This window comes from Scyliorhinus canicula, chromosome 25, assembly GCF_902713615.1.
Source record: "Scyliorhinus canicula chromosome 25, sScyCan1.1, whole genome shotgun sequence".
NCBI lineage: Eukaryota > Metazoa > Chordata > Chondrichthyes > Carcharhiniformes > Scyliorhinidae > Scyliorhinus > Scyliorhinus canicula.
Genome location: NC_052170.1, coordinates 16527787 through 16553188, shown reverse-complemented (window position 1 = coordinate 16553188; position 25402 = coordinate 16527787). Strand labels below are relative to the sequence as shown.

The 25402-nt window shown below is 51.7% G+C and overlaps 1 protein-coding gene across 3 annotated transcripts in view; it reads left to right on the top strand.

Annotated features, from left to right (window-relative positions):
• LOC119957062 (putative adhesion G protein-coupled receptor E4P) overlaps positions 1–25402 on the top strand; it is a 72715-nt gene that overhangs the window by 1723 nt on the left and 45590 nt on the right. Inside the window, exons 2-4 of one of the 3 annotated variants that reach the window (XM_038784689.1) lie at positions 9049–9204; positions 13371–13487; positions 16413–16471. In XM_038784689.1, coding sequence (XP_038640617.1) covers positions 9049–9204; positions 13371–13487; positions 16413–16471 — 332 coding nt within the window. The remainder of the gene's footprint in view (positions 1–9048; positions 9205–13370; positions 13488–16412; positions 16472–25402) is intronic. The other 2 variants (XM_038784690.1, XM_038784691.1) reach the window with 2 other exon arrangements.

Here is a 25402-nt window from a genome sequence, read left to right as displayed (position 1 = left end):
AATGTAACTTGCCACTTGTCAGCCCACGCTTGGATATTGTCCAGGTCTTGCTGCATTTAGACATGGGCTGCTTCATTATCTGAGGAGTCGCGAATGGTGCTGATCATTGTGCAGTCATCCGCAAACATTCCCACTTCTGACCTTATGATGGAAGGAAGATCATTGATGAAGCAGCTGAAGATGGTTGGGCCGAGGACCCTACCCTGAGGAACTCCTGCAGTGATGCCCTGGAGCTGAGATGATTGACCTCCAACCCCCACAGCCATCTTCCTTTGTGCCGGGTATGACTCCAACCAGCGGAGAGTTTTCCCCCCATTCCATTGACTCCAGTTCAGCTAGGGTTCTTTGATGCCGCACTCGGTCAAATCCTGCCTTGACGTCACTCTCACCTCACCTCTGACATTCAGCTCTTTTGTCCATGTTTGAACCAAGGCTGTAATGAGGTCAGGAGCTGATTGATCCTGGCGGAACCCAAACCCTGTCCATAAGCAGTCTATTGCTGAGTAAGTGTCGTTTGATAACACTGTTGATGACTCTTTCCATCACTTTGCTGATGATGGAGAGTAGATGCTAATTGGCTGGGTTGGATTTGACCTGTTTCTTGTGTACAGGACACACCTGGGCAATTTACCACATTGCCGGGTAGAAGTCAGTGCTGTAGCTGTACTGGAACAGCTTGGCTAGGGGTACGGCAGGTTCTGGAGGACAAGCCTTCAGTACTATTGCCGGAATATTGTCAGGACCCATAGCCTTTGGAATATCCAGTGCTTCCAGCCATTTATTAATATCACGTTGGCTGACGACTGACATCTGTGATGCTGGGAACCTGCAGAGGGATAGGCAAGAATGGAGCCGTGCGAGGGCAGCCCCCCTCGGCTGGAGCAGAGGGGGGAAGCATTGGAGGAGGACAGTATGATGGACACTGCAGATTGATCAGGAAGGGTGAGATGGGACAATTTAAAATGGTTACAAGGACACAGCATGTAACATAGCATGACTTTGGTTCAGACCATTTCCATGCTGTGGCACTGCATTGTCATGAAGGGCTGGTTTAGCACAGTGGGCTGAACAGCTGGCTTGTAATGCAGAACAATGCCAGCAGCGCGGGTTCAATTCCCATACCGGCCTCCCCAAACAGGCGCCAAAATGTGGCAACTAGGGGCTTTTCACAGTAACTTCATTGAAGCCGACACGTGACAATAAGCAATTATTATTATGAGTGGGACGGGAACATTTGGATAGAGCGTGGTCAAAGGTCAAATCCCGTTAATAGAGTTGTGGGTCAGCTGAACATGGACTTGTTAGGTGGCAGCATTTTTTAAAAAAAAATAATTTTTATTAAGATTTTCACAAAATATAAACAACAGAACAATATTAACAAAACAACCATGGTAAAAACCCAAGAACAACACCCACCCACCTACAAAGGCAACTACAAAAACAAAAGAAAAGCAAACAGCAAAAAGGAAAGAGATCACACCCGCCACATCCAACAAACCCATGTACACAATTCTCCCTCCCACAGAACCAAACCACCCCCCCTCCTCCCCCCGCCCCCGGGTTGCTGCTGCTGACGGCCTATTTCCCTACCGTTCCGCCAGGAAGTCCAGTAAAGGCTGCCACCGCCTAAAGAACCCCTGTACTGATCCCCTCAGGGCAAATTTCACCTTCTCCAATTTAATGAACCCCGCCATATCATTGATCCAGGCCTCCACGCTTGGGGGCCTCGCATCCTTCCATTGGAGCAAGATCCTCCGCCGGGTTACTAGGGACGCAAAGGCCAGAACACCGGCCTCCTGCACTCCCGGCTCCACTGCAACCCCAAAAATTGCGTGTCCCCAGCTTGGTTTGACCCTGGATCCCACCACCCTCAACACCGTCCTTGCTACCCCCTTCCAAAACTCCCCCAGCCCTGGGCAAGCCCAAAACATATGGCCGTGCTTCGCTGGGCTCCCCGAGCACCTAGCACACCTGTCTTCGGCCCCGAAAAACCTACTCATCCTCGTCCCAGTCATGTGGGCCCTATGCAGCACTTTGAACTGTCTGAGGCTAAGCCTCGCACAGGAAGAGGGGGAATTCACTCTCTCCAGGGCATCCGCCCACGTCCCCTCCTCAATCTCCTCACACAGCTCCTCTTCCCATTTACCCTTCAGTTCCTCCACCGAGGCCTCGTCTACCTCCTGCATTACCCGGTATATGTCCGAAATCCTCCCTCCTCCAACCCACACCCCCGAGAGCACCCTGTCCCGTACCCCATGTGGGGGCAACAAGGGGAACTCCTCCACCTGCCGCCTGGCAAACGCCCTAACCTGCATGTACCGAAACATGTTCCCCGGGGGGAGCCCAAACATCCCCTCTAACTCCCGCAAGCTCGCAAACCTCCCCTCCACAAACAGGTCCCTCAACCTCCTAACCCCTGCCCTGTGCCAGCCCAGAAATCCGCCATCAATGCTCCCTGGAACAAACCGATGGTTCCCCCGTATCGGGGTCTCCATCGAGCCCCCCACTTCTCCCCTATGCCGTCTCCAGTGCCCCCATATTTTGAGGGTAGCTGCCACCACCGGGCTCGTGGTATATCTCGTTGGAGGGAGCGGCAACGGCGCCGTTACCAGCGCCTCCAGCCTCGTGCACACACAGGACGCCACCATCCTCTTCCATGCTGCCCCTTCCCCGTCCATTACCCACTTACGCACCATCGCTGCGTTGGCAGCCCAATAGTACCCACAGAGGTTGGGCAACGCCAGCCCCCCCCTATCCCTGCCCCGTTCCAAGAACACCCTTCTCACCCTCGGAGTCCCATGCACCCACACAAATCCCGTAATACTCCTGTTAACTCTCCTAAAAAAAGGCCTTCTGGATAAGGATTGGAAGGCACTGCAACAGGAACAAAAACCTCGGGAGCACCGTCATTTTAGCGGACTGCACCCTCCCCGCCAGTGACAGCGGTAACATATGCCACCTTTTAAACTCCTCCTCCATCTGCTCCACCAACCTTGTGAGGTTGAGCTTGTGCAGGGCGCCCCCCACCCCCCCCCCCCAGCTCCCCGCCACCTGGACCCCTAGGTACCTGAAGTTCTTCCCTGCCTGCTTCAGTGGGAGCCTACCAATCACCTCCTCCTGATCCCCCGGGTGCACCACGAACAACTCGCTCTTGCCCAGGTTCAGCTTATACCCAGAGAAGCCCCCAAATTTGCTGAGAATCCTCATCACCTCCGACATCCCCCCCACTGGGTCCGCCACATACAGCAGCAGGTCGTCCGCATACAGCGACACTCGATGCTCCCCCCCACCCCGCACCAGGCCCTTCCAGTTCCCTGACTCCCTCAACACCATGGCTAGGGGCTCAATTGCTAACGCAAAGAGCAAGGGGGACAGGGGACAGCCCTGTCTCGTCCCCCGGTACAGCCAAAAGTACTCCGACCTCCTCCTATTCGTGGCTACACTCGCCATCGTGGCCTCGTAGAGCAGCCTCACCCACCGGGTAAACCCCTCCCCAAACCCAAACCTCTCCAACACCTCCCACAAATACTCCCACTCAACCCTATTAAAGGCCTTCTCCGTATCTAATGCCACCACTATCTCCGCCTCCCCTTCCACAGCCGGCACCATAATAACGTTGAGGAGCCTTTGCACGTTCGCATTCAACTGTCTTCCCTTCACAAACCCCGTCTGGTCCTCGTGAATGACCCCCAGCACACAATCCTCTATTCTTGTGGCCAGGATCTTTGCCAGCAGCTTGGCGTCTACATTTAGCAGCGAAATCGGCCTATATGACCCCCACTGCAGAGGGTACTTGTCCCGCTTCAGGATCAAGGAAATCAGCGCCCGTGACAGAGTTGGGGGCAAATCCCCCCCCTCCCTTGCCTCGTTAAAGGTCCGGACCAACAGGGGGCCCAACAGGTCCGCATACCTTTCATAAAATTCGGCCGGAAACCCATCCGGCCCCGGCGCCTTCCCCGACTGCATGCTCCCTATCCCTTTAACCAGCTCCTCCAGCTCAATCGGCGTCCCTAGTCCTTCCACCTGCCCCTCCTCCACCCTCGGGAATCGCAGCTTGTCCAAGAAGCGCGTCATTCCCCCCCCCCCCCCCCCCCCCCCTCCACCGGGGGTTCGGACTGGTACAATTCCCCATAAAAGTCCCTAAAGACCCCATTAACGTCTACCCCCCTCCGCACCACCTTCCCAACTCTATCCGTCACTCCCCCAATCTCCCTGGCCGCGTCTCGCTTTCGGAGCTGGTGTGCCAGCATCCTGCTCGCCTTCTCCCCGTATTCATACACCGCCCCCTGTGCTTTCCTCCACTAAGCTTCTGCCTTTCTGGTAGTCAATAGGTCGAACCTGGCCTGAAGGCTACGCCTCTCCCCCAGCAATCCCTCCTCTGGAGCCTCCGCATATCTCCTATCCACCCGCACCATCTCCCCTATCAGTCTCTCCCGCTCCCTCTGCTCTCCCCTCTCCCTTTGGGTTTGGAGGGAAATCAACGCTCTAATCCTGTGCAGGGCGAAGGGGGAGGGGGGGGGAGGGTGGCAGTTAGAGAGAAGACTACATCTGAGCTGTTGTTCACTTTTAGTCACCACATCGATGGGAAGATGTCGAGTTGTTGGAGAGAGTGAGGAGCTGGATCACAGCGCAGTGAGGAGCGTTGAGTTACTGGGGAACATTGACTACTGTGGGATCTTACTCTGGTGGGAAGAACGCTGAGAGACTGTTGGTGGCTAAGATCTCTCAGGGACGGAATTTGGATCGAAGAATGTTCTTCTGTCGGGTACACGATCCAAAGCTGAGGGATCGCATTCGGCAACATATCACCAAGATGGGCGAAGGGACAGAAAGCGATATCTAGTCTTAACAACGGAATGGATCAAATCCTGTTATTGAATGGGATTCCTGCCATTAGCTCCAGCATCAGAGTAAGGAGGTTGGCGGCAGAGTTGGAAGAACAAGCTACATGAATTAAAAGGCTCCTGACAAAAAAGCTACGGCATTCACAACACCCACTGTACCACCACACCTCAACCCATTTGTTTTCATCCCATTTCATTTTAACTGTCTGTTACCCGCACCTTGTCTTTCTTTATATATATTTACTCCCCCTCCCCATCTTAATAATAACAATAATAATTGCTTATTATCACACGTAGGCTTCAATGAAGTTACTGTGAAAAGCCCCTGGTCGCCACATTCCGGCACCTGTTCGGGGAGGCCGGTACGGGAATTGAACCCGCGGTGCTGGTCTTGTTCTGCATTACAAGCCAGCTGGCTTAGCCCACTGTGCTAAACCAGCCTCTGGCCCACCTTTCCTTACCCTTCCTCCCCTGTCCTTCCCCCTTCCCCTCCACCTACATCTACATCTGTCACAGTTTACCCTCTGTTGTTAGTTTCTCTGCTGTTTTGCCTTTCACACCTTTTGTTCTCCCTGGGGACTGCCATTAACACTCTTTCCCCTGGGTTTCTGTGGCCATTAGCACCCGGCTTCCCTGGGTTTCTGTGGCCATTAGCACCCGGTTTCCCTGGGTTTCTGTGGCCATTAGCACCCGGTTTCCCTGGGTTTCTGTGGCTATGACTCATCTTTCATTCTCACTCCACTGTATAAATATTCCCCACTTTCTCTGGGCACGATTCTCCGCAAATGCGGAGAGTCGTGAAGGCTGCCGTGAAACTGGCCGTGTTTCACGGCAGCCTCCGCGCCCTCTCCCGGGACCCGATTCTGCTCCCCGGTCGGGGCTAGCAGCGGGGCCGCGTGAACCTCGGCATCGCAAGCTTAGCGAACTTCGCATGTGCGGATTGGACGGCTCCAACCCGTGCATGCGCGGATGACGTCATCACGCATATGCGTGAAAGCCACGCATGCGCTGGTCGTTATGCCCCTCAGCCACCCCGCGGACTGATCCAGCGGGGCGGCGGAGGAACAAAGAGTGCGCGGGTTTCGGACCCCCTGCCCGCGATCGGTGACCACCGATCGCGGGCCCATTGGCACCACGGCCGTGCCAATCGGTGCCATGGTTCCCCAGAACGGCACTTTGCAGCCATTTTCACGAACGGTGAGAGCAGGTGTGTTGGTGTTCGTGAAAACGGCCGTAAAAGCCTGGGAAATCGGCCCATCGGCTAGGGGTGAAATGCTGCTCGCCGTAAAAAAACGGAGAGCAGCGATTCGTGTCGGGGGCGGCCGTGGAGGCGGGGGGGAGAGAATAGCGGGAGGTCGGGAAAAATGTCGGGAAGGCACTCCCGCTATTCTCCGACCCGTCGTGGGGGGCGGAGAATCGCGCCCTCTGTCTTTTAGCTTTGACAAAGTGTCATCGGACTCGAACCGTTAGCTCTTTTCTCCCCCTACAGATGCTGCCAGACTTGCTGAGATTTTACAGCATTTTCTCTTTGGCTTCAGATTCCAGCATCCGCAGTAATTTGATTTTGCCCAGTGTATCACTCTTGGTCTGATGGTAGCATAGTGGCTAGCACAATTGCTTCACAGCTCCAGGGTCCCAGGTTCGATTCCCGGCTTGGGTCACTGTCTTTGTGGAGTCTGCACGTTCTCCCCGTGTCTGCGTGGGTTTCCTCCGGGTGCTCCGGTTTCCTCCCACAGTCCAAAGATGTGCAGGTTAGGTGGATTGGCCATGCTAAATTGCCCTTAGTGTCCAAAATTGCCCTTAATGTTGGGTGGGGTTACTGCGTTATGGGAATAGGGTGGAGGTGCTGACCTTGGGTAGGGTGCTCTTTCTAAGAGCTGGTACAGACTCGATGGGCCGAATGGCCTCCTTCTGCACTATAAATTCTATGAAACTATCAACACCCTCCTCACGAACAACAAATTGCTCTGCACTGCACAGCCAGCTCCAGAGGTTGTATCGATGGCGACAGTCGTACAGAAAGATGAGCAGCGAAGATGAAATGAAATGAAAATCGCTTATTGTCACGAGTAGGCTGCAATGAAGTTACTGTGAAAAGCCCCTAGTCGCCACATTCCGGCGCCTGTCCGGGGAGGCTGATACGGGAATCGAACCGTGCTGCTGGCCTGCTTGGTCTGCTTTAAAAGCCAGCGATTTAGCCCAGTGAGCTAAATCAGCCCCTAGATGCTACGAGGCTTAATAAATTTGAGCTAGTGCCTGGGGACTGTTGACTTTAGGGTTTGTTAATTGGATGTGTTTAGATCCCGACAAGATTTCAGCAAAACGGTGCAGGCAAATCCCTGACTTGGGTGATGCCATTTTGAAATGAGGAAGGTCAAATTGTGACCAGAATCTTTTTGGCGAGAAGGGAAAGGAACTTAAACGTTGGGTCTTCGAACGGATGGGTTCAAGGCAAATGAAATGCGTTGCTGTTGCGAAAGGGGTATGAGGGATATGATGGGAGATGGCAGCGTGTGGAAGGACATTGTCTTTAGGGTGGGTTTGGCGATGAGTTACCTTTTGATCTCCGGCTGGTCCACTTTGTGGTCGGGTAGGCTGCGGTTACCAATAGCAACCAAACGCCAGGGAGACCAGGGAGAAACAAGCTTCAATCGTCACTCCAGGCCAAATAGGTTGATCAAGGGCAGCACGGTAGCATGGTGGTTAGCATAAATGCTTCACAGCTCCAGGGTCCCAGGTTCGATTCCCGGCTGGGTCACTGTCTGTGCGGAGTCTGCACGTCCTCCCCGTGTGTGCGTGGGTTTCCTCCGGGTGCTCCGGTTTCCTCCCACAGTCCAAAGATGTGCAGGTTAGGTGGATTGGCCATGCTAAATTGCCCGTAGTGTCCTAAAAAAAGTAGGGTTAAGGGGGGGTTGTTGGGTTACGGGTATAGGGTGGATATGTGGGTTTGGGTAGGGTGATCATTGCTCGGCACAACATCGAGGGCCGAAGGGCCTGTTCTGTGCTGTACTGTTCTATGTTCTATGTCTGGTACCTCATCAGCCCCCTTGGGTGTGGACTGGCTGGCTGACTGGGTCAGCATTTATTGTCGATCCCCCGAGGGCATTTAAGAGTCACATGTCGGCCAGATAAAGACCACCGATTTCCTCCCCTAAAGGGCATTAGTGAACCAGATGGCTTTGAAAGCAGACCAAGGCAGGCCAGTTCAATTCCCGTACCAGCCTCCCCGAACAGGCGCCAGAATGGCCAGGCAACGAGGGGCTATTCATATCCATTTGAAGCCTACTTGTGACAATAAGCGATTTTCATTTCATTTTTTCATTTTCCAGATGGGTTTTTACGACTTTAGGCTTTTAATTCCGTATTGCTATTTTTTTTTAATCGAATTCACGCTCCACCACCCGCCGTGGCGGGAATCGAACCCGGGTCCCGAGAGCATTACCCTGGGTCTCTGGATTACTAGTCCAACGACCATATCACGACGCCACCACCTCCTCTGGCAGGTTGTCTCCCATGGGTCAGCCAGAGTTAATCACTTCAGGCAGGGTGACGAAAAAAAACACGAGGCAAAAGAAAATAAGTGAATGGGGCAGCACGGTAACATTGGGGATAGCACAATCGCTTCACAGCTCCAGGGTCCGAGGTTTGATTCCCGGCTTGGGTAACTGTCCGTGCGGAGTCTGCACACCCTCCCCGTGTGTGCGTGGGTTTCCTCCGGGTGCTCCGATTTCCTCCCACAGTCACAAAGATGTGCAGGTTAGGTGGATTGGCCATGATAAATTGCCCTTTTCGTCCAAAATTGCCCTTAGTGTTGGGTGGGGTTACTGGGTTATGGGGATAGGGTGGAGGTGTGGATCTTGGGTAGGGTGCTCTTTCCAAGAGCCGGTGCAGACTCAATGGGCCGAATGGCCTCCTTCTGCACTGTAAATTCTATGAAATTCTATGAATCTCTTGCGGTTCAACAAGATAGTTTCTGTGAGGGGGCAGCTTTAGCCCCTTGTTCACTCTCCACCCCCCCCCCCCCCCCACCGCCCCCCGTCCCCCCCTTCCCACCCAACGCTCTGCCCCGTCATTAGATTAGTTTTCGCATTGCGTCCAAGAAACACGATAACAGATTTTCTTTCAGATGTGCAAAACTAATGATTAAACTGAACGTGTCTAATGTTAAATTCTGTCTTTCCTCCGCCCCCTCATCCACTGCCAGTCCTCAGCGTTTGTATAAATTGGAGCCACCTTCATCCTCCTAAAGAGAATAAAAACCATGAGAAAGATAAAGAGAAAGGGAAAGAGAAAGAGAAAGGGAAAGAAAAAGAGAAAGGGAAAGAGAAAGAGAAAAAGAAAGAGAAAGAGAATAAGCAAGGTAAGTAACAAACAATAAACAATTGATTTAAAAATGTGGAACGTGGTCTTCTTGCTTTAATGTTGTGTTTCCATGATATAGGGCAGCACAGTGGGTTAGCACTGCTGCCTCACGGCGCCGAGGTCCCAGGTTCGATCCCGGCCCTGGGTCACAGTCCGTGTGGAGTTTGCACATTCTCCCCGTGTCTGCGTGGGTTTGACCCCCACAACCCAAAGATGTGCAGGGTAGGTGGATTGGCCACGCTAAATTGCCCCTTAATTGGAGAAAAAATGAATTGGGCACTCTAAATTTCTAAACCAAAAAAATAATTGTTTCCATGTTATACACAGTGATAGAAAGTTCTCATTCTGAACAGTTGTGTGTGACGCCTTTCCTTCAGGCCTATATTTTTCAGTTTGTTGCAAGACCATGCGTAAGAGGATACATGTTTACCTTAGTTACTACGATCTTCAATCCTCAACTTGCACCTCGGCGTTAAGCATCTCCTGATTCCGCATTTATCTCCACTTCATAGAATCATGGGTTTACAATGCAGAAGGAGGCCATTCGGCCCATTGAGTCTGCACCAGCACTTGGAAAGAGCACAAAGCCAACACCTCCACCCTATCCCCGTAATCCCTCCAAACCTTTTTGGACACTAAGGGCAATTTGGCGTGGTCAATCCACCTAACCCGCACATCTTTGGACTGTGGGAGGAAACCGGAGCGCCCGGAGGAAACCCACGCAGACACGGGGGAGAACATGCAGCCTCCACACAGACAGTGACCCAGCGGGGAATCGAACCTGGGACCCTGGAACTGTGAAGCAACATTGCTAGCCACTGTGCTGCCGTGCCATCCGTGGGGTGCTCTGCCCAAATGGTCCTTGGGTCAGTTCCCTGATCTTTCATCCTGAGTGGTCTTCTTGGCAATTTTTCGCCAGAGGTGGTTTGCCCCATTGCCTCCTACTCTGGGGGATGGGGGTGAGGGAGGGCGGGTGGGTGAGGGGTAATTTGGGGAAGGGGGGGGGGGGTTTACAGAGACAGGACGCAGAACGGGAGCTGAGCTTGAGGTGTTGCTGTCATTTCGAACCACACACAAACCAGCCCCGGATTTATAGCCGACAGTGCGTTGAAAACATGACGTTTGCACACTTTTCCTGTCAACAAGACCCTAACTTGGTCTTGCGGGCAGCACGGTAGCATTGTGGATAGCACAATCGCTTCACAGCTCCAGGGTCCCAGGTTCGATTCCGGCTTGGGTCACTGTCTGTGCGGAGTCTGCACATCCTCCCCATGTCTGCGTGGGTTTCCTCCGGGTGCTCCGGTTTCCTCCCACAGTCCAAAGATGTGCAGGTTAGGTGGATTGGACATGATAAATTGCCCTTAGTGTCCAAAATTGCCCTTAGTGTTGGGTGGGGTTACTGGGTTATGGGGATAGGGTGGAGGTGCTAACCTTGGGTAGGGCGCTCTTTCCAGGAGCCGGTGCAGACTCGATGGGCCGAATGGCCTCCTTCTGCGCTGTAAATTCAATAAAACCTATTGCCAAGGAGCCAGAGGGCGGAATTTTCCCATTTTTCAGCCGGAAAGCCGGCGTGGAAGCCACTGGCTCCAATGGCGGCTTTTTCCCGCCTGGCTTCTCAGCTGAGAGTCAAAAAAGCAGCAAGGGCCGGTGCAGACTCGATGGGCCGCATGGCCTCCGTCTGCACTGTAAATCCTATGATTCTATGAAGTGGAGATAAATCACGTTTTGGGCCTCTCGCGATCGCTTGCGCCCCCGTCGCCATCCACAGCCGCTGTGAACAGGCCATGGAATCCTCGTAAAATGAGGCCATGTGACTCATCACGGCCTTGCTCGATCTTCTGGAGAACCATCCAATCCCTCCCACTCTCCCCAGCTAGTTTACGTCCAATTCCTTTTGTTGTTATTGAATCCGGTGCCACCTCCGTCTGAGGTAACGCCTCCTCGACCCTCGCATCTCACCCTGTAAAAACGTTGCTCCTCTCTCTCCTACCCAATCGCCTGAAAGTTGCGTCCGCCGGTTCTCGCCCCCTTTTTCTGATCCCGAAAGAGTTCCCCGCCACCCAGTCCTACGGGACATGTTGTAATTTTGCAAACCGTCGTACAGTCTTCCCTTTCATAATTTAGCCCGAGCGTTGTTGCTTCCGACATGATGAATATCAGGCAGGTTCTGCATTCCGTCGATGATTAGCTCTTCCAAGTATTAAAGCAACAAGCATTAAAGTTGCCCCACTGATTTCATCCAAATTTGGTGCGCGGGTTTGAAGGTTGCTCGCGGCTGTTTCTCAGTCATTTCCTGCGTGTTGCGCAAGCACGTTGCACAAGCTCCTCGCTGCACTTCAAAGGCCTTTTTTTCGCCTCAGGTTTGTTAAAGAATTTCAGCCCTTGTATCATCCGGTATCGACGTTCCCGTGGGCGGCACGGTGGGGCAGTGGCTAGCACTGCTGCCTCACGGCACAGAGGACCCAGGTTCAATCCCGGCCCCGGGTGACTGTCCGTGTGGGGTTTGCACATTCTCCCCGTTGTCTGCGTGGGTCTCATCCTCAACACCCAAATACTTGTGCAGGGTAGGTGGATTGGCCACGCTAAATTGCCCCTTATTTGGGGACAAAAAAATAATTGGGTACTCTAAAAGATATGTCGACATTCCCACCATGGCCGGAGTTCTCCGCTCGGGAGTCGATGTGCTCTCTCCATTGGAGAATCATACGGCTGGGAGTGGTGCCTAGGTACGAGTCTCACTCCATTATGTCAGCACGGTAGCACAGTGGTTGGCACAGTTGCTTCACAGCTCCAGGGTCCCAGGTATGATTCCCGGCTTGGGGCACCGTGTGCGCGGAGTCTGCACGTTCTCCCCATGTCTGCGTGGGTTTCCTCCGGGTGCTCCGGTTTCCTCCCCACAAGTCCAAAGATGCGCAGGTTAGGTGGATAGGCCACGCTAAATTGCCCCTTAGTGTCCAAAGGAAAAAGGGTAGGTGGGGTTACTGGGTTAAGGGGATGGGGTGTGAGTGTGGGCTTAAGTGGGGTACTCTTTCCAAGGGCTGGTGCAGACGCGATGGGCTGAATGGCCTCCTAATGCACTTTAAATTCTATGATTCTATGCTCACACAAGCGTACGCATGGTGGAGAACTCGCTGGATTCTATCGGAATCCTGGAATTGGGCCACAATTGTGAGCAGGCAACCAAATCACAAAGTCCACCAGGCGGACCCCCCTCCCGCTTGCAATGCAAACCCTTACCACCCCCCCTCACCATCCCCCCTTCCCCCCCCCCCCCACCCACCAGGCCCCACTGATGGATGGGCATTATCCCTGCCACCCTGGGAATTGCAGGACCCCTTGCCCCCAACCCCCCCCCCCCACACCACGATCGCATGAGGGTGACCAGACCCCAATCAGCCAACCCCCATTCAGCCCTCACACCTTGGCATAGCCAATGGCGCACCGCCACCTACACCCTGGCAGTGAACCGCACACCTGGCATGGTGGACCCCTGAGGGCGGGGGTGGTCGGGGGGGGGGGGGTGGTCAAGGGGATTAGGGCACTGATAATGTGCCCCTCTGCCACACTGCAGAGGGGGGATGGGCTCCCCCATATTTCCTGAGGATTGGGTGGGGTTAGGCTGGGAATGAGGGGTTGACCCCAGAATCCCCCGCCCCCTCTGTCGGGGTGAGGGGCCCCCTGACTGGTGTGCCTCTTCCAGCCCTGGGCAACCTGAAGATCACCCTCGACGTGGTGATCTCAGGCAGCACTCCGCTCCTAGCATCCTCCGAGTCTGAGTTTTATAAACTCTGATGTGGCTTCCTCACCTAGAACTGCTCTGCTTGACAGCTGAAGAACAGTCCAGTAACGAATCAATGCAGAAATATGTTGCCTTTCCCAACATCTCCTCCCTCAGACAGAATCCTTCAAAACAGCAGCTGGTACAACTGTCAGAGGCTTCCTCCATCGCCCACAAACACTTGAAAAGGCTGAAGCCCTTTGAAATGCAAACTCCAAAGAGCAATACCTTTCACTAGCCTGTGACAACAGTTTAATGGTCAACTGTTTATTCATCTTTCCCTTCACGCTTGAATGCATCTCAAGTACCCTGCTTTGATCCTAACCACAATGTTTATAAACACCCTTGCCATGATTGACAGCTCCTCCTGTTTTCTGCAATTGCAGATTTTTGTAAATTGGAAAGTAACGCTTGTGGTGACAATGGGATATGTTATTCAAAAGTAAATGACTACGACTGCATCTGCATCGATGGAAAGGAGAACGGCAGCAAACCCTGCATAAGTAATGGTTATTTTATTCTTGTTGATCAACACTGGATTAAATGGATTTACTTTTCAGATCAGAAGGTGAAAGGTGTTAATGTTTAAGTGGGGGGGGGGGGGGGAATGCCATCAGCTCGATATTTGCACCTGGAGTAAGTGCACAGAGGAGGGAGGACCCCCAGTTCCACAAACCCCACCTTTCAAAATGGCTGCCCCAAAGTCTGATTTTCCATCATAGAACATAGAACATAGAACAGTACAGCACAGAACAGGCCCTTCGGCCCTCGATGTTGTGCCGAGCAATGATCACCCCACCCAAACCCACATATCCACCCTATACCCACAACCCAACACCCCCCCTCCCCTAACCATACTTTTTAGGACACTACGGGCAATTTAGCATGGCCAATCCACCTAACCCGCACATCTTTGGACTGTGGAAGGAAACCGGAGCACCCGGAGGAAACCCACGCACACACGGTGAGGACGTGCAGACTCCGCACAGACAGTGACCCAGCCGGGAACCGAAACTGGGACCCTGGAGCTGTGAAGCATTTATGCTAACCGCCATGCTACCATGCTGCCCCTGGACAGGGTGGAGGAAGAGGTGGGTTAGAATAGGAGGCGGGGGCACATGACTAGAAAGATTGAGGAGTGTTACGGCACCCTTCGTATTTGCTGCCAGCAGCTTCCATGAATGTGCGGTCAATCCTAACCCCACAGGCCCCGGAGACCCAACATAAGTGAATTAACCAATAATTCATAGAAAGGTTCCGAGGTCTTTGGCCGTTGACTGCTCCAGCGACTTACAGGCATCCAGGTTTGTAAGTGGAGCACAAAAAAACTGCTTATTTGTAACATCAATGGAGATCAGGCATGCAATGATTATAGTGGACTATTGGCCCACTGATCTAATACTTCCTCCCTTCCCTTTTTCCTGCTCCATCCTCTGATCAAAAGGCACACAAATCAGACACACACAGCAGAAAGGAAAAGGGTAAAAAAAATGATGGTGATTGAAATGGAAGAAAGACAGAGAAGTGTCCTTGTTGCTGCTATCGATGTCGTTGTAGCCACCTAGCTTCCCAGGGCTGTGAGTGCTGAAACCATCATTTGGAACTTCTGGCTGGAACCTTCATGCAGTACTCTCAGGCTGTGGGATCCCCTCTAGGGAGTCGCTTTAACTTGTGTTGACCTGGGTCTTCACACGGAAGATGCGCGTCAGGCCTGTTCAATTTCTTATTTGTTGTCAGCTTCACCGGCTGACTAACAGTTTGTGTCAGATAAACAGGATATCAGAGCAGCAGCTTCCATGAGGCCTCAGAGTGATCTGGTAACCTTACAGGGAGACTGATAGAATCTGCCTTTTTAGTATAGAATCTACCTTTTAGTATAGAACAAGTTAAAGGAATAAATGACTCAAGATTTAAAATGGCTTCTTGAAATGGATTGCTAAAAGCAACCAAGAGAGTAAAAATGAGGAGGCTAGACAGACCAAGGACACATTTGGCCAACATTCCCAGAAACTGTTTACAGGACAACGGATAGGATTAATCAGAAAGACGCATTCCATGTTCAAATTTAACGGACAGATGTTGATCGAATTGAATTAACTCCGTAATAACTTTAACCCAATCACAGCCAGAAAGGGGGGTACCATTAGTGACAGCAATAATCTTTAAGAAATATGTGCCTGTTTGAACAACTCATTCCGGAATCACCTATCTTAAACCTCTGAAGCTACTTTACTGTATTGTCGCTTTGAACAGTATCATGTGAGAGTACCTTTAAGAAATAAGTGTTTAAGAAATGTATCTTTAAGAAATGGGTGTTTATCAGTGATGTCAGAGAGTGGGTGGACCTGGGCTGTCTGTCAGCTTTTTACTTTCATTTTAGGCTGTTTTCTGACTTCAGTATATTGAAAAAGAAATTATCACCGATAAAATAACATTAATCGCATTAATATTTCTGCAATCAATAAAACTTTACAACAACAAACACTTCCCAAGTACATAATCCCTTATAACAGGCATTGGAATTCATAGCCTAACTTCAAATAGTCTATGGCCAATTGTAGCTGTCAATAAAACTGTGAAATGTCAGGCACCCCCGCTATGATAATGGATGGTTGTAAAATCAGCGATGCAACACTCATTTAATAATGGAACCCAGGGACTAATGTCATTAGACAGAGTGAAATAGCAAGTAATCATTTTTCTTGACACATCAGATACCTTTTTTCCAAAGATTTAACAGGCTTTTATTTAAAGGTTTTTTAAAATGTTAAATGCCTTGATACCTGCCTTTGACCGGTGTCTTTGAAAGTTGTGATATTTAGTTTTGTCAGGTCTGTTGTAAGATCTCAACAGATCTGGCAGCATCTGTGGAGAGAGAAACAGATTATTCAAGTCCCATATAACTAGGCTACCGATATGCACCACCAAGGTGCACACAAAGGAAATAGTCGCTCCGATGAGATAACTGGTGTCAATTGGTCAGTACAGATGGAAAGAGGCCATTCAGTCCATCAGGTCAGTGCTGGTTCTTCTTTGAAGGAACTATCCTATCAGTCTCATTCCCTTTCCCTTTCAACATAGCCTCGAGGTTTCCGTCTTCCGACGGCAACGTGTCCAATCCCCTTCTGAAATGTGCTGTCTGGCCGACTTCCCCCACCCCAACTGGCTGTGTAGCGAAAGAGACCCACCTCACCCCTCGCCAGTCCTCTTGCCAACTCCCACCATGTCCCCTGGTTCTCAAACCAACCCGGCCAAGCAGCGGATGGTGAGGATATTGCCACAGGTTTTGTGTCTCAAAAAATGGATTGGCATCTCCCGTGAAGGGGATTCGCTTTGGGAAGCGGCAATCTCAATTGTGTTCATTGCTTGTCAAAATCTACGGAGTGAAGCTCAGCTGATTTACTGTTGGATTCTGTTTCCTTTTTCAGAAGTAGACTGCCATTCATTCGAGGAGGATATTGACTCTGAAAGGTGCAAGTCACATCCGGTATGTCACTGATGTGTCAATGTTCGATTCTGTGTCTTGATATATTTTGCGGTTTCATCCAGCCATTTTGCTGAAGGTGCTGATTTATCCCTGATTCAGTATCATGGCCAACACTTGACTAACTATTTATTCCTCGTGCCAATGGTGGATTCTGGTTATTTGACTGCACCCCCGACAGTGCAGCACTCTCTCAGAACTGCACAGGAAATTCCAGTTGGGATGTAGTCAAGCCTCTGAAGTGGGACTTGAACACACAACCTTTTGGCACATCGTATGTGTCCTTTACAGGCTCTTGCCAGTCTCCTTCTTCCCGAGACTCCAAGATTACTCTGACCCACTTACCTCCTGCTACATCCACACGCAGAACACAGGAGTCAGCGAACATTGGCAGTACAATCTGAACCTGTCTCTCTGCTTCTACATCCCATAATAAAAATAATAACAATGTTTATTATTGTCACAAGTAGGCTTACATTAACGCTGCAATGAAGTTGGGCAGCACGGTGGCACAGTGGTTAGCATTGCTGCCTGCGGCGCTGGGGACCCGGGTTCGAATCCTGGCCCTGGGCCACTGTCCGTGTGGAGTTTGCACATTCTCCCCGTGTCTGCGTGGATTTTACCCCCACAACCCAAAGATGTGCTGGTTAGGTGGATTGGCCACGCTAAATTATCCCTTAATTGGAAAAGATAATTGGGTACTCTGAATTTATAAAAAAAACATTGCAATGAAACACAGCAAAATATAGATATATAGATAGATTGGAGAGTTGGGCAGAGAAATGGCAGATGGAGTTCAATCCAGGCAAATGCAAGGTGATGCATTTTGGAAGATCAAATTCAAGAGCGGACTATATGGTCAATGGAAGAGTCCTGGGGAAAATTGATGTACAGAGAGATCTGGGAGTTCAGGTCCATTGTACCCTGAAGGTGGCAAAGCAGGTTGATAGAGTGGTCAAGAAGGCATACAGCATGCTTGCCTTCATCGGACGGGGTATTGAGTACAAGAGTTGGCAGGTCATGTTACAGTTGTATAGGACTTTGGTTCGGCCACATTTGGAATTCTGCGTGCAGTTCTGGTCGCCACATTACCAGAAGGATGTGGATGCTTTGGAGAGGGTGGAGAGGAGGTTCACCAGGATGTTGCCTGGTATGGAGGGTGCTAGCTATGAAGAAAGGTTGAGTAGATTAGGATTGTTTTCGTTGGAAAGACGGAGGTTGAGGGGGGACCTGATTGAGGTCAACAAAATTATGAGAGGTATGGACAGGGTGGATAGCAACAAGCTTTTTCCAAGATTGGGGGTGTCAATTACAAGGGGTCACGATTTCAAGGTGAGAGGGGGAAAGTTTAAGGGAGATGTGCGTGGAAAGTTTTTTACGCAGAGGGTGGTGGGTGCCTGGAACGCTTTGCCAGCGGAGGTGGTAGAGGCGGGCACAATAGCATCTTTTAAGATGCATCTAGACAGGTATATGAACGGGCGTGAAACAGAGGGAAGTAGACCTTGGAAAATAGGACACAGGTTTCGATAAAGGATCTGGATCGGCACAGGCTGGGAGGGTCGAAGGGCCTGTTCCTGTGCTGTATTTTTTTTGGTTCTTTGTTCTATGAAGTTACTGTGAAAAGCCCCTAGTCGCCAAACTCCGGCGCCTGTTCGGTTACACTGAGGGAGAATTCCAAATGTCCAATTCACCTAAAAAGCACGTCTTTCGGGACTTGTGGGAGGAAACCGGAGCACCCGGAGGAAACCCACGCAGACACGGGGAAATTGTGCAGACTCCGCAAAGACAGTGTCTCAAGCCGGGAATCGAATCTGGGACCCTGGCGCTGCGAAGCAACAGTGCTAACCACTGTCTTGCCGTGCTGGATCTCTAATTTTGCCCATTCCAATGTACTCCTGGCTGGTCCCCCCGTGATGTGTTGGGTAAGCTGGGTCTGCGAGGACTGCGTTTACTGCAGCAGCGAGAGAGAGACAGGCTTCCAACACTTGAAGAAATGCAACTCGATTTTATTGAACTCTTAACTATCATACATACTTTAACTGTGGGTTGACACTATGCTGACTTGACTGGAGACCTGAAGCTAACCTGACCAGACTATCTTACTACCACATGGTGGATGTTCTAGTTGCTGCTCACGAGCTCTGTCTGTCTCAGAGGCTGGATCCCAAGAGAGCGGGAAAACTGGTGCCCTCTGGATTTATAGTGGGCGTGTCCTGTCTGGTGATTGGCTGCTGTGTTCTGTGTGTTCACTGGTCATCCTGTGTGTCAATCTGTGCACCATCGTATACCTGGATGTATATTATGACACGCTGCACTTTTCCCTCTGTAAACAATCCAAAACCCCTCGTTCCCATGTCTTGACTCACAACAAGTCCCGCTTCTCTATCACCCCCATGTGTTCACTGCCCTCCACTGGGCAATGTCTAAAATTCTCATCCTTCTTTGCAAATCCCTCCAGGTCCTCTGCCGTCCCTGACTCTGTGATCTCCTCCTGCCCCTCAGGCCTCTGAGTTACCCGCGGCCCTCTAATTCTGGCCTTGCGCACACCTGCAGATATAATCGCAAGCTCCGGAATTCCCTCCCAACACTCTCCCCTCCATTAAGCCACTATCGTAAAATCTACTGCCTCGGCCTTCTAGCCGAATATCGCGTCACATGGCTCGATGTCATACTCTTGTGAAAGTCTCCATAGTCCCCAAGGAACATAGGCTGTTTTCTCCTTTTGGGGGGGGGGGGGGGGCAGCTGTGATTGAACCCGAGGATCACCGCACCTCAGGCGAAGGGCAGGGTTGAGAAGGCGGGGCCTTCATGAATAACCTCAGCCGGTGCGGGGAATTGAACCCACGCTGCTGGCCTCGCTCCGCATCGTGAACCAGTCGTCCGGCCAACTGGGCGACGTGGCGTGCGGTCAGCTCAAAATCCCCTTGACAACGGCGGGCCCGGTAGATCCCACTGGCGGGGCGCCTCCTCTGCCGAAAAACATGCGGTGGGATGATCGGTAAATCTCTCCCGCTATCTCAGTACTCTCAGTGGTGACCCCTGGGAGCACAGTGCGAGACCACACAGCTTATTCTTTTGTACGGCAGCTCATAAGGACGGATCTCCCTTTCAGTTCGGCCCCTTGCCTTAAACCTCCAGCTCCTTAGGCCCGAAGCTCCGTCATTCTGTCAGTGACCCTCTCATCTCTGCACCTACTCCCCTCTCCCACCGTCCTCCCACTTTCTAGGCTATTGATGTCCTGTTACCTCCTCCTGCAGTTTGACATCCGATTGGGTTTGATGATGTTCCTGAGATAAGTCCTTTGTGTCGTTGTGTCAAACCAATCTCCCGCCCCCCACAACCTTCAGTGTGAAGATAAAGGGCCTACAAAGGAGAACAGTGAACTTGCATTCAAACAGTGCCCTTCAAATCCTCGGGGAGGCCTCGGGGTGCAGTCGGCTAGTCCCACCCCAGGACGCGATGGTCAACGAATGTTCGTTCATAACCATTGAATCCCTATAATGCCGGAGGAGGCCATTTGGTCCATCAAGTTCGCAACACAAGTGGAGGCTCACTCCCCGTCCTTTCCCTGTAACCCCACCTAACGTCCACATCCCTGGACACTAAGGAGCAATTGATCGTGGCCACAGACAGTGGTCAGCACGACTGTCTCACAGCGCCAGGGACCCGGGTTCGATTCCGGCCTCGGGCGACCGTGTGGAGTCTGCAAGTCCTCCCCGTGTCTGCGTGGGTTTCCTCCGGGTGCTCCGGTTTCCTCCCACAGTCCAAAGATGCGCAGGTTCGGTGGATTGGCCATGCTAAATTGCCCCTTGGTGTCCAAAAACATTAGGTGAGGTGACAGGGATAGGGGGGGGGGTGGGGGAGTGGCCGGGGGAGCCTATGTAGGGTGCTCCTTTGGAGGGTCGTTGCAGATTCGATGGGCCGAATGGCCTCCTTCTGCACCGCAGGGATTCTATGATTCTAAGTGCTGGCTAAGGGATAACTATTGGCTCAGACACCAAGGGTAAGCCGTCTTTGAAATAGTGCCGTGAGATCGAGGGGTCCTTGCTTTTAAATCTCATTGGACAAACAGCACCACCAACAGTGCAGCACACGCTCTGCACTGCACGAGGTATATCGATGTGAACTACGCGGTTAGGCCTCCTGAATGGGACAAGAACCAGAGGCAAGACCTCCCTTCACCTGAGGCCTGGGCCATGAGTGAGGAATCAACCGTTAAAGAGTTAACAAATATCACAGTGCACGATGAGAAGAACTTGCAACAAAAACCCCCCAGCTTGTCCAGGATGGAAGAACGGAAGCCAAGTTGACACGGCAACCACAGTTAAGGCGGGGCGGGGTGGGGGGGGGGAACAGATGCGCAGGGAACCCACATAAAGAGGACTGGCAAGCTTGGTAAGCAAAACAAAACAACTGAAGCCCTCAGAAATATGTCGCGTTGGATATCTTCCACAATCTGTTTCGGTTTTAAGCAGATTAATGTACAAGCCAGACTTGCTGTGCAGTCAGCGTCACTTGAGAGCTCTCAATTGGTCAAGGAATGTGTGTCAGAGTCTTAAGACTGTCCTGGGTTTAGTCAATGGGTCAGGCTTGTGTATGATATGCAGTGTTGAGAGGGTCACTGCATACTGACCTGCCTGCCCTTGATTTGGAGATGTGCCAACTGGGCATCTTTCCATATCCTAATCTAGTTGCCCTCCCACGCAAGGGCAGGAGGAATTCAATTGAGCTTGGTCTCAAAATGCCATCAGGGACAGTTCAACCGGTCCCAAGTTCCAGGAATCCAATGGAAACTATTCTGCTGCTTCCAGCAGACAAGAGGCACCCCAGGATCTCACCGAGTCTCCTTGGACACCTTCCAAACCCACAACCACTGCCATCGAGAAGGACAAGGGCAGCAGATACCTGGGGACACCAGCACCTGGAAATTCCCCTCCAAGCCACTCGCCATCTGATTTGGAAATAAGGTCGAGGGTCGCTTTAAGGAGTGGGGCGGGGGAGGGGGGTGAGCGTTCGTGGGTCACCTGACCTGCCCGGGGCCAATCATGGTGGCAGCGTGCGAACCCTGGCCAATGGGAAGAAAGGGGGCATGGTGAGTGTGGACCCGGGATTCACGGAGTCAAGGCCTGTGTTATATATCTCTGTGCCTGCACATAGTTTAACCTCATTACGGTTCCAATAAATCACTTGGTGACTCAAGCAGCCTCCGCGACCATCCCTCGCGATGTGATACCTTGACGACGCGAGCAAATCGGACAACAGGCGAGCCCTTCGGAAAATCCGAGGGGTACAGGGTTGCATCAAAAATCTTCCACGAAGGGAAGAGAAGTGGTCTCTGCAGTAACACTGAGTGAGAAATAATGCCACTAATGGTTCTTTTGACCAGGGGGCTGAAGTCTGGGGCCAATACATTGAGAGAGTCTGGTACTTTTTTACTGCTAATTACATTACTGGGGAAGACAGGCAAAAGGTCATCTTGCTGAACGTACATGGACCCGGTGCTCATTCGAAATTTAACGTCCCCAGAGGCCCCAGATACCACGTCATTTAATGATGTTAGTGAAAGAGCCTCACAACCCCAGACTGTCCATCATTTTGCAACGGTGCAAATTTAATTTAGCCACCAGGGACGCAGGGGAGATAATTTCCGCATTTGTAGTCAGACTTCGTCGACGCTGCAAATTCGTCTCTTCATTAAGTGACACGCTCCGTGATCGCCTGGTTTGCGGAATTAACAACCTCAATGTCCAAAGGAAATTATTAACCGAGACAAAAGTATCCCTGGATAGAGGTAAGCTCAAGCCAACTAACCTGCCAAATAGGGAAGCCTCTGAGCGACAGTGCGTGCAGGAAGGCGAGGCAATTCAACTCGGGAGGGGAACGGCTGCTATACGGGGGGACCCCGAGCGGCGGGCGCAAAGGAAGCCGGACCAAGATGCCAGGAGGAAGGAAGGAAAACGGGCTGGCAGGCCAGGAATTGTGTTGGGTGTTACAGATGTGGCGGAGGTCACCCTCAAGGGACGAGCCATTTCAAAGATTTTGCTTGCTTCGATTGTAACTGGGAGGGTCACATTCAAGCACGTTGCTGGGCCAGACTGGATGCACCCAGTTTTTTTTTAAAAAAGCACACACACTTTGACTCCAGCACATAAAGTAGAGAAGATTTTCTGAGGAAGAATGCGTAATTTATAAGTTGAACATGGTCAAAGTGAGCAAGGTGGCTCCCATTGAGATAGAACTAATGGTTAATGGGCAACCATCGAGTGTGGAGGTCAACACAGGAGCTTTGGCCACAGTAGTGGGTGAACAAACCTAAAAGTATCTAAAAACCTCTTCGGCTAAGCAGCATGGCTGCTAAATTAACAACATAAAAGGGGAAACCCATGAGACACCACAACTGCATCAGAGCCCGTCCCGTCCCATACACTCTACATCAGAAAGTCGATGGCGAATTGACAAGGTTGGAGGAACTCGGGATCATTAAACCGCCGCAGTTCTCCGACTGGGCAGCCCCTGTTGTTCCTGTTCTGAAACCTGCCCACAGGATCTGCGGGATTGCAAACTCACCATAAACCAAGCGGCCCAACTCGACAAGTATCCGATCCCTAAGATAGAAGGTCGTTAAGCAGAGCTTAACTTGAGGCATGCTGACCGACAACTTGAACTAGACGAAGACTCCAGGAAATATGCAATGATGAACGCACGTAAGGGATTTTCCAGTATACAAGATTGCCTTTCGGCATTTTGGCTGCGTTCGCAATTTTCCAACGGACGATGGAGGACTTGCTACGAGGAATTCCAAACGCTGTGGTGTACTTAGTCAACATCTTGGTGACAGGGACTTCACAGGCCAGCCTGGAGGAAGTCTTTAAGAGGTTTAGCAATGCAAGCATAAGACTGAAAAAGGAAAAATGCATCTTTCAGGTGAATGAAGTTACTTATTTGTAAAGTTGAAGCCAAATGCCTACACCAAATGCCTTCACAGCTCCAGGGTCCCAGGTTCGATTCCCGGCTGGGTCACTGTCTGTGCGGAGTCTGCACGTTCTCCCCCATGTGTGCGTGGGCTTCCTCCGGGTGCTCCGGTTTCCTCCCACAGTCCAAAGATGTGCAGGTTAGGTGGATTGGCCATGCTAAATTGCCCGTAGTGTCCTAAAAAGTAAGGTTAAGGGGGGGGTTGTTGGGTTACTGGTATAGGGTGGATATGTGGGTTTGAGTAGGGTGATCATGGCTCGGCACAACATCGAGGGCCGAAGGGCCTGTTCTGTGCTGTACTGTTCTATGTTCTATGTTCTAACCCCTTAGAAGATCAGGTGAAAGCCATCAGAGAGGTTCCTGCGCAGAAATGCGTCACGGAATTAAAATTGTTTCTGGGAATGGTCCATTACTACGGCCAATTAACCCTGAACGAAGCAACAGCATTAGCACAACTTCCTAAAAAAAAATCAGTGCTGACACTGGAAAAAACAGTAAAAAAACGGCCTTCGAACAGGTCAAGCCGGCTTTACAATCGTCCAACTTACTGGTGCACTTTGACCCGACAAACAGATCATCTTAACATGCGATGTTTCACACTATGGGATAGAATCATAGAATCTCTACAGTGCAGAAGGAGGCCATTCGCCCATCGAGCCTGCACCGACCCTCTAAAAGAGAACCCTACCTAGGCCCTCTCCCCATAACCCCATCTAACCTTTGGGAAACGAGGGGCAATTTAGCGCGTCCAATCCACCTACCCTTCACATCTTTGGACTGTGGGAGGAAACCGGAGCACCCGGAGGAAGCCCACGCAGACACGGGGGAGAACGTGCAGACTCCACACAGACAGTGACCCCAGCCGGGAATCGAACCCGGGACCCCTGGAGCTGTGAAGCAGCGGCGCTAACCACTGTGCCGCCACCATGATCGGAGCCGTCCTATCGCACAAGGTGGATGATGTTGCCAACCGAACCATCGCCTTTGCTTGCCGATGCAGAACGAAGATAGTCGCACATTAAAAAAGAGGGCCTGTCAGTCGTGTACAGGCTGCGAAAACGTCATCAATATGCTTCTGGTCGCCGTTTTACCATCATAACTAACCGCAAACCGTTATCGGGTTTACTCGGCGAGGATAGGCCGATTCCGCCCATTACTCCGGCCAGGGTGCAGCAGTGGGCTCTGCTTTGGGTTGCCTATGGTTACGTCTTCCAACATCGGCCCGAGACTCAGATCCCCGATGCCGACGCTCTGAGTTTGAGTCCCGCTCCCTCAGAGAGCGGCTCCGCCCTCGGTGCCACAGCTTTTCACCTCCTGGACACCTTACCCGTATCATCGAGTCACATTAAGAATTGGATCCAGAGGGATACGGTGCTGACTGAAGTGAAGCAGGTGGTTTGGGATTTACATAGAATTTACGGTGCAGAAGGAGGCCATTCGGCCCATCAGGTCTGCACCGACTCTTGGAAAGAGCACCCTACCCCCTACCCAAGGTCAACACCTCCACCCTATCCCCATAACTCAGTAACCCCACCCAACACTAAGGGCAATTTTAGACACTAAGGGCAATTTATCACGGCCGATCCACCTAACCTGCACATCTTTGGACTGTGGGGGGAAACCGGAGCACCCGGAGGAAACCCACGCACACGCGGGGAGGATGTGCAGACTCCGCACAGACAGTGACCCAAGCCGGGAATCGAACCTGGGACCCTGGAGCTGTGGAGCGATTGTGCTATCCACCATGCTACCGTGCTGCCCATGGGTGGTAAATCAGAGCAGCTCAGGCCCTGCCAACCGAGCACAGGCAGAGTCAGTTGCGGAGACGGGGTATTCCTTTGAGGGCCCCGGGTGGTGCTGCCACCTCCAGCAAGAGAGCCGCCACTGCAAGAACTGCTCAGTGCGAACCCACGACACAACCAAAATGAAGGTGTTGGCTCGTGGCTCCATCTGGTGGCCAGG